Below are 13,615 nucleotides of genomic sequence, written 5' to 3' on the forward strand. Positions count from 1 at the left end.
CCAGTTGACGTATGGGGATCTACTTGTCGCGAGATCTAGGTGGTACGTAACCGACCAATTATATGTTCAGTGATTAACTTACTGATAATAATTACTATCTATGATAACAGATGAATATTGGAATACTCGGAAACGAGAGTCAAAAATATAAATAATTATAAAATAATCAGTGATTTATTTACACTTTGATAATTTTTTTAACGTTGGACATTTCATGGACCATGGTCATCATTGGACGGACAACGGACAGTGAACAAACGAAGTAGTCATGACTAAAATAAATTGATCATAAACTTAATTACTAAATAATATGTCGAAAAACTAAGTGACTATCGCATTACTTATTTTTTTTTTTATTGTCTTTTAAATGGGAAAAATAATTTACCGTTAAATTTCGTTTATAAATGAACTGATGCATAAAATATTTTGGTAGAATCATAGCCATGGTCTGAATTACTAAAGTAGACTAAGTCTTTAATGTAATTATACTTGTGATGGAGGAACAGAATACAAATATCAATATAGATACAAATAATCGAAAACAAATGAATAGTGGTATTAACAATTTTTACGTTCATCTTATTACATATTATTTATTTTTACATTCTTAAATAATTTATTGACCGTCTAATTATCATTTTAAAGATCAAACCATTATGTTTGCTAATGCTGAGTTTCAAAGTGAAATTGATTCTGGGACATCTACACCTAAACTTCATCCCTTTCAAACTACCCAATCAAATTCTAATACTTTGACTGATTCTACACTAACTATTACTCCTGGTAAAGTGTGCTATTTATTGTATTTTTGACTATTTTTGTCTAATATACTATGCATATTGCAGAAAGTCAACGACAAAGTGTAATAACAGTATTACCATGGGGAGCTCACAAAGAGCGTTCACCATTCCCAAATGTAGACACAAACATCAAGCCGGGAGAGTATGTTATGCGTACATTGTTTGCAGACTTTACAGTACAGGCTGAACGAAAAATGGAAGAGGTAATGATTGAGCCAGAAAAACCATTGATGAAGATTTTGCAACGAGGTGAAGATGCACAATTTGATCAGTTATTGATTGCATTTGGTTCAGTCGCTGAACATTGTTTGCCTTCTATACTAAAAGCTCTTTTTGCTTGGTATGATCGACAAATTGGCATAATAGATATCAATGCTACCGATTCAAAGAAAATTGAACTTAAAGGCAAAAAGTATGATGGATGTTAACATTGAATTTATTGAACTAAATAACATAATTAATAATTATACACCTATACATGTATATGTATTCATATTATTGTATATAAATTGTACTTATATTGAATAAATATGATATCGTGTAAAAAAAATCTATACTTATATATTTTATTTTAGTGATGTTATCGACATTAAAGAAGTAGAAGTAATGGGAGAGCGAAAAGATCTGGCAGTGGAGTTTATATTTTGCTTAGCACTAATAGAAGTATTGAAACAACTACCATTTCATCCGGGGCATGAAGATTTAGTCACTTATATTGAGAATTTATGCTTCAAACATTTTAAATATCGTGAAGGGTATGTAAGCTGTAAAATAATTTTTAATACACATGGAAATGTGATATAATACTGTGATAAATCTTATTTAAATACCAACTTTTAAAATTCAATATTTTTAAATCAAAGGAATTCTAGGCATGTATTTATTTTTTAATGATTTTTTGAAACCAAATATAAATATGTGTTAATTAAATTATTATTACTGAATTCTAGGGCTCAACATTGTCCCAATGCACCAAACATACACATGGTGGCTGATTTGTATGCAGAAGTTTTGGGAGTTTTGGCTCAATCCAGATTTTTATCTGTCAGGAAACGGTTTATGGCTGAGTTAAAGGAACTAAGAGCTAAAGAACCATCACCAAATGTCATACAAGCTATTATATCTTTGTTAATGGGAATGAAATTTTTTAGAATTAAGGTATGTACTTTTTATATAAATATATTTGTTTTTATTATAAACCAAAGTAATATTATATTGTGATTAATAGATGGTACCCATTGAAGATTTTGAGGCATCATTTCAATTTATGCAAGAATGTGCTCAGTATTTTCTTGAAGTCAAAGATAAAGATATTAAACATTCTATGGCAGGATTATTTGTTGAAATTTTATTACCTATGGCTGGCGTAAGGCTTATTTTTATGTTTCAATTTGTTTTGTATTTTTTTTTTAACGAGTCAAGATAATTATATATTTTTCTTATCTTAGATTGTTAAAAATGAAGTAAATGTTCCCTGTTTGAAGAATTTTGTGGAGTCTCTTTATTCAACAACTTTAGATATGTGTACCAAATCAAAACATAGACTATCATTGTTTCCATTAGTAACTTGTTTGCTATGTGTTAGCCAAAAGATTTTTTTCCTACAAAATTGGCATTACTTTTTGGCTATGTGCTTATCAAATTTAAAGAATAGAGATACAAACATGTCAAGAGTTGCTTTAGGTAATATAAATTTAAAAATGTTATAATTAATTTATGCATATTATTCTGGTATTTTAATTTCAGAGGCTCTTTATCGGTTATTATGGGTATACATGGTGAGAATAAAATGTGAAAGTAACTCTGCTACTCAATCTCGTTTGCAAAGTATTGTTCATTCACTATTCCCTAAAGGATCAAAAGCTGTTGTTCCACGTGATACACCTTTAAATATATTTGTTAAAATTATACAATTTATTGCTCAGGTAAATTTTAGGATTTATTTTTGTTATTTTAGCTTTTTGAATTATTTATTTGAATTATACATTTATTTATTTATATATTTTATTATTCCAGGAACGATTAGACTTTGCTATGCGTGAAATAGTATATGATTTGCTAAGTGTAGGAAGACCAATTAAATTGATACTTACACCAGAACGAATGAGTATTGGTCTCAGAGCTTTTCTTGTTGTAGCAGATAGTCTTGAACAAAAAGAAGGTGAACCACCAATGCCAGGTACATCAGGAGTATTGCCATCTGGTAGTACACTCCGAGTGAAAAAAACTTTTTTGAATAAAGTATGTAAATTATATAATAATAAAAAAAATATTTATAATATTTTATAATGATAAAACTATTTGCTTAAACTTTAATTTAAATATAGATGTTAACTGAGGATACGGCAAGAAACATTGGTATTCATTCTTACTTTCCAAATGTACGAAGAGTGTTTGTTGAAATTTTAAGAGCATTGGATACCCATTATGGCAGACCTTTGATGATGACTAGCACACAAAATATGAACAAAGTATTTTTGAATTTTTATTAATCAGATGTTCATTTACTATTTATAAAACTATCAAAAACAAAATAACTAAAATAGGGATTCATTTTTTACTATTATGTGAAGATTTAATGAACATAACTCAGAACTCCTTAAATCATATTTTATAGTTTATACTATATTAGATACAATATAGAACAAATTACTTTAGTTTGAAATTATTTATAACAATTAAAAATCACTAATCAGTAATGGAAAATATACAATTTTCTTTCTTGTTAATGAGATCAGCAGGAGTTTAGTAAAAACAGCGAGATATAAAACTTTTGTTTTTGCATTAGAATTTTTCAATCAGGTTCATGAGATATGTATTTTTAATTTTTTATACTAGGATAGAATATAAGTTTTATAATTTTGATAGTTTATATTAATCTAAACTTCATAGATTAATAAATTGTATATTTTATTAGGAACCTGATGAGATGATAACTGGTGAAAGAAAGCCACGTATTGATTTATTTCGAACATGTGTTGCGGCTGTTCCACGTTTAATACCTGAGACTATGACTGGTGCTGAATTAGTAGATATGTTGTCTCGCTTAACTGTACATATGGATGAAGAACTTCGTGCTTTAGCATATCAGAGTCTTCAAACTTTGATTATTGATTTCCCAGAATGGCGTCATGAAGTAATTACTAGTAAGCATATATAGTGGTTAATACATATTCATTATTACATTATATCAAATGTTTAAAATTTATATTTAAGGTTTTACACAATTTTTGGCACGTGATGTGCAAGATACATTCCCACAATTAGTTGACAATGGCTTACGTATGTTATTGCAATTATTAACTTGTTGGAAAAATAGCATTACACCAGGATTGATTAAAAATCAAACAGAAAAAAATAAAAGAATAGATGTAACTAATAACCAGCAAAAATTCAAAAAAGTTGATTTTTCTCAAGCTGAAGCCTTGGCATTAGTGATGTTATGCAATTGTCGACCATGTCCTCGCCGTTTATCAGCACATATTCTCCGTGAAATAAAATGCCTCGTTAAGATATTAGGTTAGAATTTTAAAAAATCCTTCATAGTTACTGTAAAGATTAAAAATATATTTTGGTTTAGATAATATTAAAGACATAGTGCCAGTTATTGATGTTATTGATAAGGCTTGTCCTCATTTAATTGAAAGATGTCTTTCTATGTTGCCTTCAGCAGAAAAATTAGCAGCGATGAATGCATTTGCAGCAAATTCAATTGATTTGCAATGGATCGTTGATCGTAATGCTCCTATATGGACAGCAGGTAAATTAATATTCTATAAAGATTTTTAAATTAAAAATTATCATTTAGTGAATATTAAATTATAAAATGTTTTAGGAATTCAAGATGATATTAATTCTGCTAAAACTGCTTCATCTTTTAGCTTATTGGGTGGAACTGGAAATAGTGATCCTTGGGGAACAATACTTTTTGGTATTTTGTCTCAAAATATTCTAATAAAGCAATGTCCTTCTGTTACTGCTCAGGCTTGGCTATTAGTATTTTCTAGAGTTCATAATCTTTTCACAGTAATTGACCCCACGTAAGTTAGCTTATAATACTTTTAACATTTTTGTATCACTTCATTGTTATTTTGTTTCTATAGACCAGTTAGTGATAATAGAGCATCATTATTAAGGAGCTCAGCTCCTCCAAAGAAGCCTTTAACTGAACGTGATCAATACCTGACTCTGTGGCGATATTATACAATGTTTGCTATGCGAGTTGTACCACTTGCTCCAAATCCAGTTATACGATGTGCTTCACCTGATTTAAGTTTAAGTTCTTCACCAGATAGTTTAGCAATTGGAGAACGAAATGATAGCAAAAGTGTTTCACCAACAGCATTATATAAATTAATTGCACCATTACTAAGATGTGAAGTAGCTGATGTTCGAGATGCTGCTATATATGCTATGGGAACTATAAATCCTGAAGCATTGAAGTAAAAAAGTTAACAATAAAGCTGATTGGATCTTTTAAGTTAATATAAACATTTATTTTTTTTTCTTATAGAGATCTTATGGAAGAATTAATTTCTTATATAAAAGAAGCTGTGGATAGAAAACAAGAAAATATGAGACGACGTAGACGAAGAGATGCATTGCGTTTACAGTTAGTTAAGGTTTTTGAACTTATTGCAGGATATGGAACATTCGGTTGCAGGTAAATACTGTACATATAAAAATATAATAACATTATATTGTAATATAATTATAATATTTTACTATAGACAAAATTGCTGATTAAATATTGAATACTATTTAATTGTTTTTTTTTCAGTTCATTTGTTCTGGATAGAGATACATGTTCGTTACACCCAACAATTGAAGAATATGTTGATGGAGCTAGAATCTGTCTAGAATTGGAATCAGAAAAAGATAGTCTTCGAGAAATAAAACTGTATTTTTGTAGATTTGTTATGAAGATGATTAAAAGTTTTGAACGTAATTATATAATTTTATTAGTTTGTAAAATTTATAAACATTTGAGTTTTGTTTTTATACTAATAGTTTTCTATTACTTATATTTTAATTCCATCATTTATAAAATAATAAATATCAATATAATGATAAAACTTATTAAAGTATCTAAATGCTAAATCGTACTTTTAGAAAATATGCAATTCAAGTAATTAGTGAACTTTAACTGGAACTAATAAAAATGTTCAGAGTTCCTATTTGTGACAATTTTATAATTAATTATTTTTTTGTTTATTTTTTCTATACAGAATTAAAAATACTAAATAATTAATCGATTTTTAATTTACAGTTATTAGTTTTTAATATTTATTTGTTCAGTAAAATATTAACAGATAATTAAAGGCATTTGCATAATGGTGATCTACTTTTATCATTTTTTAATTTTAAAACCATTTAATTCTTTAAAAAAAAAAAAAAAAATTAGCAATAATTTAAAAGATAAAGTATTATTAGAATTATCTAAGTTTAATCAAATTAAGACAGGTCATTTTATAATAATAATAAAAAAAAAACAGTTTTTTGAATTTTCTTTCAAATAGAATAATTGACAATTTGGTTTTTTTTTGTTTATTTAGAGTGTATATTTTTTAATTTATTTCTAACATGTTAATAGAATTTTTGACAATTTATTAATTTTTTTTTTTTATTTCAGTTGAAACATACCGTACACTGTTGAAACGAGAATTACGACAAAATTTATTTACTCTTTTTTGTAATTGGGCTGAACATTGGTCATCATCTGCTATTTCAACTAGCTTACTGACTATAGATTTAATTAAAGATGATTTGCAAATGGCATCCTTGCAAGCAGCTTGTGCAGTCCTTACATGTGGTCCATGTTTCAATCATACTTTGGCTGAACCTGATGGATCCTTATATACATGGATAGACGTATTACTAACACATCCTGATAAACGAGTTCATCAATTGGCCTTAGAAACAGTAGTTTTACTGCTGGATTGTAATCCTGATATGGGTGCACTTCTAGACTGGGTTGTAGATAGATGTTATACAGCTGTGCCACCTGTAGCAGATGCATGTTTTCATGCACTTGGAGTGATATTCAGCACTAGGTAAAGCCATTAATTATAGTATAATTCAGAACAAAGAAAAGTACAGAAATGTAATTATATAATCATTTGATTGATATTAGTATTATTTTTTAGTATTATGTCATATATTTTTAATATTGCCAAAAAAACAATTATTCTTATAAATGTTATTTATATGAGTGTTTATTGTTTATATATACTATTATAGACCTATAAAGAATTATTAATAAAATAAAAACTTCTAAGTCTATTGTATATACACACTGTACACTGTAAGATGTAGTGCTTAGAGAATGCCTTAAATAAATATGTTTGATATGTTAATTATGTTGACAATCGGTATGGAATTATGTATGTATGAATGTTTAATATCTGAACATGTCATGTAATCTGTATCATCACCAAAAAATTATTTCTGAAAAGTTTTTGAAGTAAATTTGCAATACTTTTGTTGATTAAATGTTTAAAGGGTATTGTAATAATTAGGTTTGTTAGAATTTTTAATGTGCATCTAATAACCAAATCTTAAAACTAAATAACAATGATATGCATGCTTACATAAGTTCTAAAAAACTTTAAAACTTATGTAATATTTTTTCAAAACTGGATATTAAAATAAGTATGAAGTATAAACTTAATCTAAAGAATACCCGTGAAGTTAATCTGGTGTTTATAGAATTTAGAGTTTACTTTGTCAATATTGAATAAAATAATATGATAATCTATGTTTTTTAGGGAATATCCATGTGATCATTATACAGCAATTATTAATGTTACACTCATGAACACTGGTTGTCCTCGGTCTTCTGTACGGGATACTGCTTTACAATTATTGCAAGTATTAGATAAGAGGTTTTTTGGATCTGGATGTGTTGATCTTTTACCACCGATTTTACCGTCCGAATCTCCTGTTACTGCACGTGAGTACTATATTTTATATTGAATGAATGAATATTTAAAAAGTTTAAAAATAATAACCCAGCTAGTAAACTTATATATTATATTAAAAAGTGCTTAGTATTTGCCATTTTAAAATGAGGACTCCAAAATTTTCAACAATACAATTTTGGCTGATAATAATTGACAAATATAATAGTGTAGTGGGGAAAAGTAAATAAGATCAAGAAACAAAATTCATGAGTTAATTTATCAGTACTTAGTAAATATATTTGTATAAATAGTATATTATCTATATGCTTAAAAAGAGACCTTGCCAATAGTATAAATTATCAAAGCATCCTTAATCAGAATCCAAAAATTATTTGTTTTAAATATTTTTAACAAATATTAGTATAAGTATTATAATAATTATTAAAATGTACTATTCACTTTAATGTATTATATGGAATTGTTATTTGTATATAAACATATGGTATATTGGTTGGTTTGGTTTATAAGCAAAGAATCTCCCTCCATGTCCCAATATTGTGTATTCTGTAGCACTCTTTACAATAATTTACCCTCGTATTTAATTTTAGAAATGTGTATACAAGTCATTCTGTATTTAGATTGTTATAATATAATAGAACGAACCTTAGAAATTTTAACATACTCATTTTAAAACCACGATAAAAATAAAGGTGAGCAATGAGCATACTTGATGAATCACCTTGTGTATATAGTATAATATATAATTACCGTTTTGGAAGGTTTGATGTTGTTAAATGTTGAATAATTGAATATAGTTTTATAAAATTGTTTATTTGAATGAAAAATAAATAAAAAATGTAAAATTTATAACTTTCTATAGCCGATTAAGAATAATTAGCTAGCCTGACAGTTAAGAAACAATTATCTATAGAGGATTCATTAAGCCTCAACATTTCCATTGATTAAATATGGTGACTGAGGTTGTTCAAAGCGTGCCCTTGTCACTTGATATGTATTAATCTATTTTAATTGTGAGACTTTTCTTGTAAGTACGATCAATTTTGCTTTTTCAGTCTATCAAAACATATATATTTCTACTGACAATTATTAATGACTCAGTTTAGTTGACTATAAAATATAATAATGTACATTCGTACAATAATGGTTAAAGAGAGTTTGAAAAACTGTATAAAATTATTCTCACAAGAAACTTGTGGCGCTTCGCCCGTGTTCGAAGCTAATTAATTATCGAAATTCGCTTTTAAATATATCAGGGTAGCTGATGATTGTGAGCGTCACTAAATATGGCGACACCTACAACCTATCTAATTCACAGGTTTTTTTGTAGGAATAGGCAGTTGTTCATATGATTTTGCGAATTTTATTTAGAATCTATAACATATTTGTGTTTACGTATTATTATAATGTTTATTAAAATGATGTTAGTAGGTTTGTAAAAACATTTAGTAATTACTAATAAACCTTGGTAAAATATAGTGTTATGTATCGCCCTCCGATTTTTCATATCATGAAATATTATTGTAGATTACACATTATATTTTATATTAAATTATCATTTACTATTTAATCATATACATGTAACTTATACATATTCATAAATCATAAATGTATGTAGCCATGTTGGTACGGTAATATACATACTACACAGATCTTAATAATATACTAAATATACGTCCTATAGCTGTGACGGCTCTTATGCTAGGATTCCAACAGGAATATAATTTCTCTGATGGACTAATGGAGTTAAACTCAAAGTTAAAAAAAAAAAAAAAAAACATTTATTCTATCCTGGATGAAACAGGGTACTTAAACTATTATTTTTAAACATAAATCCGTAATACCCGTGCATATATTATTTCCGACAATGTTGTGCTTGTTTAGGGTTACATTAGATATCTTACTTCTTTAATATTTTCTTATAAGAATGTGAATCTTGTTGGTACTTCAAAAGAGCTGAAAGGAAAATATTTCCTATATTTTGCAATTTTCAAAATAGGTAGTTGGGGGGAAAACAGGAATTCTTACGTAAACCATTTTTGACCAAATCGATTTTGTAATTTTGTTGTGATTAAAAAAAGAAATGTCTTGAAATTTTCACCAAATGTTTAAATAAGAATTATATATTTATCTATACATTGCCGTATAACTTTGAAAATAATGTTGCTATTTGAGCTATTTATATAGACTTGAATTATTTTTTACAAATTTCGTGAAATTGTATAGTTAAAAATGGAAACAATTTTTAATACTAAATTCCTCATGCATGTACATATTACTTGGAAAATTGATTATGTATTGAAGTCCTCAGAAATGGACCGAAATCGAATCTTTTTAATTCATATTACTATTACTAATGCATGGTGTTTAATGTTCTCAAAAACAAGAAAAGTGCATTCTAAAATTGACTTGTGTATAAACTACTACCACATTTGTCTGGTAGGTAGCCATACGGCCATACATACGTATGTTATAAAAATAATATGGCAAAACAAAATAAATAATTAGGTGGGTATTCAATTTTTTTTTTAGTAGTAATTGTTTACATCTTTTTATCCATTTGTAAAATATGTTTGAAAAATGAACTCAAAGTTTCGTACAAATGGCTTAAAAATTCCAAAATTATTTATTATTATAAGAAAAGATAAAAAAGCGGGTAAGTCGTGGATGTCGTTCTGCTGTACAGTAGGTTACAAATGGGTTACTGTAATGGATGGAATTAAATTTGAATCCAATGATAATATACCATTGTATAAGAAAAACGATTCTGAGCGGAGACGGTTTATCAGTCTAGCATATATTATAAAATATAAATCATTAAAAATTTTCAGATCTTAGATTTAAAAAGAACATTTTTATGAATTTCTAACTTAAAGTCATTTGCGAATTTTCGTGATTTTTACGTATTTTGTCAAAATTCAAACTTTGCATGTTAGGAGCCTTGTATTAAATTTTCATGTGTCTATGGTCATTTGTTTTAAAGTTACATTAAAAAACCAAAATCTATTTTGTTGAAAACTGATTGTGCGTAAAAACTCCCGTTTTCCCTTAATTTTTAGTTTGTTCCGATTATTTAGAAAATTATTAAGAATTTTTTACTTTTGAACCCCCAAAGTACCAAATAGATTCACATTCTGATCGAAAGAGTTACTGAAGTCGACAATCGAAGCACTTTTACTGCCACAAAACGTGATGACAGACACAAAAAAAAACACACAAACATCATGGTAAGATCAATACATTCCTCACTCCGCTCAGAATCTAAAATTTTAAATACTAAATATTATAATATCATGTAAAATATACATCGACCAACTAAATATATTTTAAAGACTTAGCAGATTTATTCTTTGACTGGCACTAAGCTAGTACTATTATACTTGGACAACAAATAATATTTTCTTAAGATACTCCTTAAATTTAATAAAAATCTATATGTATTTTTAAATATAGTGTCAAAGTATGCTTACTCAAAAATTCCAAAATATAAATTGAAAAAATAAGTATGGGCATATTTGGTGTATTAACCCGTATACAAACAAATAATATTATAAAACCAATTACTTTCAAATTTTCACAGTATACTATAAGAGACTTAAATCCAGCGGCGAACATTGGATTATTACAGTATTATAGGAATATACATTTTCAACCGAATATCAGCTACATTCTGACATATGCAATTTAAAATAAGGATAATAATTTATAAGATAAACAAGGTAAAAGTGGCTGTAAACGTCTATACAAATACTACCAACGGTTAGAAATAAATTCTTAGAAATTCGAAACCAATAGTATAAATAGGAGAATAGGAGAAAAGTAAACATTAAAAGTTTTAAACGCAATAAAAGAAAAATAATCAGGTTCAACAGACAAATTTGATTATTCATATAGAAATAAGAAAAAATATTTATATATTATAAACTTAAGAGAAACTAAAAATAAACAATCAATTTTATTATTATTACCTATAGTGATTTTTATACATTTTTTTATTAATATGTAAAATTGCCAATCATTAAAGACAATATTTATTATTATAGTATACCATAACACCATACAATATTACTATCAACAAGACATTTAAAAGAAATAATTATCAAATTAGGAAAGGCTATTTATTTGATAATCAATATACTATCGTCCATTAGTTACATTCATTTTTTTTTTTTTTTTTTTTTTTTGAAATAATTTCAATATAATTAATATTGTATAAAATTATAAAATATCCTAGACAGACAAACAGTCTTCTCTCAGAATCGTTTTTCGTATACAATGCTTTTATATCATTTGAATTCAAATTTAACACCAGCTATTACAGTAATCTACTTGTAAAATACTTTACAGCAGACATTTATTTATCCGCTATTTTTTTTTTATATATTCGATTAAATAGTAAAATGCTTTAAACAAGAAATGCGATTCAATTAAATGATAGAACGTTGATAGATGAGTTTGTTTTATTTATTTTAAAACAAACACTAAATTTATACCGAAATTACGAAAAAATAATAAAACTATTTTTTTATTGTCAATACTCATTTTAGTTTCCTACAATTTATATAGGTAAGTGAATATTTTATAATTATAATATAAAGAATGAATAACAAAAATTATTTTATCAACTGAATGTGGTATTTAGAACAATTTGAATACAATTACATTTACACATCGAGTAAAAATATTTTCTGATACGCAAAAAAAAAATGACTATTGTTCCTATGTAGGAATTAAATATACTGCAAATTCTAAAATTTTTTCATATTTTATTATTTTATACATAGAACAACATCAACTTCAGATGTTTTATACTTAAATCATTGTGTTTATTTGTAGAATGCCAAACGTAAAAATTGGTCATATGTTTTCAGAACTTTCAAACTTAAATTTGTAATTAGGAACCAATTAGCATTTATTATAAATTTATAAATGATAATTTTTCATTAAAACATTGTTTACCCTAAGTAACCTTAAGAGACTATTTTTGGGTGGATATTTTGTTGTATAAATAGATTTTATACAGTGTGTTGAGTAGAAAAAAATAGTATTCGATTAAAAATTATATTGGAACACTTAAAATTTTAAATGTTTGAGGTCAAATTTAAAAAAAAAGCGGCTAAGTCGTGGATGTCGCTCTGCTGTACATTAGGTTACAAGATTGTAATGGATCATGGATGGAATTAAATTTGAATTCAATGGTATTATATCATTATTAAATGCTTATAAAAACAAATCGTGCCTATGTGTTTTTTATATTTTCAACTGATATTGTAACAATGTGTTAGGTGTCTTGAATTAAATTTTCAAGTTTTTCTAGCCAACAAATAAATTTTTATCCATTTTTATAGAAAAAAAAACTAAAAAAGTTGAAAAATTAAAATGTCAGTAAATAGCTCAAAACAAATCAAAACATTTTTAAAATTTTATCTAATATAGAAAATGCCTGTATAAACATTCAGTGAAAATTTCAAGTACCTATATGCGGTCATTTGTTTTACAGTTGCACCAAAATAAGAAAATCTTAAATCGCTAATTGAGAAATCTAGTGAAAATCCAATGGAGTAAAAATTTAAATTTCAAACGCTCATTAAAATGTAATTTGAATATCTGGTGAACATTTTTTTTGTGATAAAGATTTACAAACTGTAAGGAATCTTGTATTAAATTTTCTAATCTAAGATTTAAAAAGAAAATTTCTTATGAATTTCTAGCTTAAAATAATTTGCGAATTTTTGTGACTTTTACGTATTTTGTCAAAATTCAAACTTTGAATGCTTATATAAAAGAAATTGTGGCTATGAATTTATTTTATTTTTCAACTGCTGTTGTAACACTATGTTAGGAACCTTGTATTACATTTTCATGTGTCTATGGTCATTTGTTTTAAAGTTACAT

General features: G+C 26.5%; 1 protein-coding gene across 3 annotated transcripts in view; it reads left to right on the forward strand.

Annotated features, from left to right (window-relative positions):
• The first annotated feature begins 125 nt into the window (after positions 1–125).
• Positions 126–13,615, forward strand: part of LOC149054223 (protein furry-like) — a 110,733-nt gene continuing 97,243 nt past the window's right edge. For 2 of the 3 annotated variants that reach the window (XM_089230577.1, XM_089230576.1), the window contains exons 1-19: positions 126–555; positions 646–783; positions 846–1,212; positions 1,376–1,555; positions 1,751–1,958; positions 2,029–2,166; positions 2,249–2,483; positions 2,547–2,725; positions 2,817–3,041; positions 3,128–3,271; positions 3,718–3,946; positions 4,017–4,319; positions 4,381–4,560; positions 4,636–4,840; positions 4,904–5,242; positions 5,314–5,463; positions 5,581–5,744; positions 6,433–6,853; positions 7,568–7,752. In XM_089230577.1, the coding sequence (XP_089086703.1) occupies positions 495–555; positions 646–783; positions 846–1,212; positions 1,376–1,555; positions 1,751–1,958; positions 2,029–2,166; positions 2,249–2,483; positions 2,547–2,725; positions 2,817–3,041; positions 3,128–3,271; positions 3,718–3,946; positions 4,017–4,319; positions 4,381–4,560; positions 4,636–4,840; positions 4,904–5,242; positions 5,314–5,463; positions 5,581–5,744; positions 6,433–6,853; positions 7,568–7,752 (4,051 nt within the window). In that variant the 5' untranslated portion in view covers positions 126–494. The remainder of the gene's footprint in view (positions 556–645; positions 784–845; positions 1,213–1,375; positions 1,556–1,750; positions 1,959–2,028; positions 2,167–2,248; positions 2,484–2,546; positions 2,726–2,816; positions 3,042–3,127; positions 3,272–3,717; positions 3,947–4,016; positions 4,320–4,380; positions 4,561–4,635; positions 4,841–4,903; positions 5,243–5,313; positions 5,464–5,580; positions 5,745–6,432; positions 6,854–7,567; positions 7,753–13,615) is intronic. The other variant, XM_089230575.1, reaches the window with a different exon arrangement.

Source organism: Diuraphis noxia, unplaced genomic scaffold, assembly GCF_037042655.1.
Source record: "Diuraphis noxia isolate RWA-SAM2 unplaced genomic scaffold, SU_Dnox_SAM2 contig0009, whole genome shotgun sequence".
NCBI lineage: Eukaryota > Metazoa > Arthropoda > Insecta > Hemiptera > Aphididae > Diuraphis > Diuraphis noxia.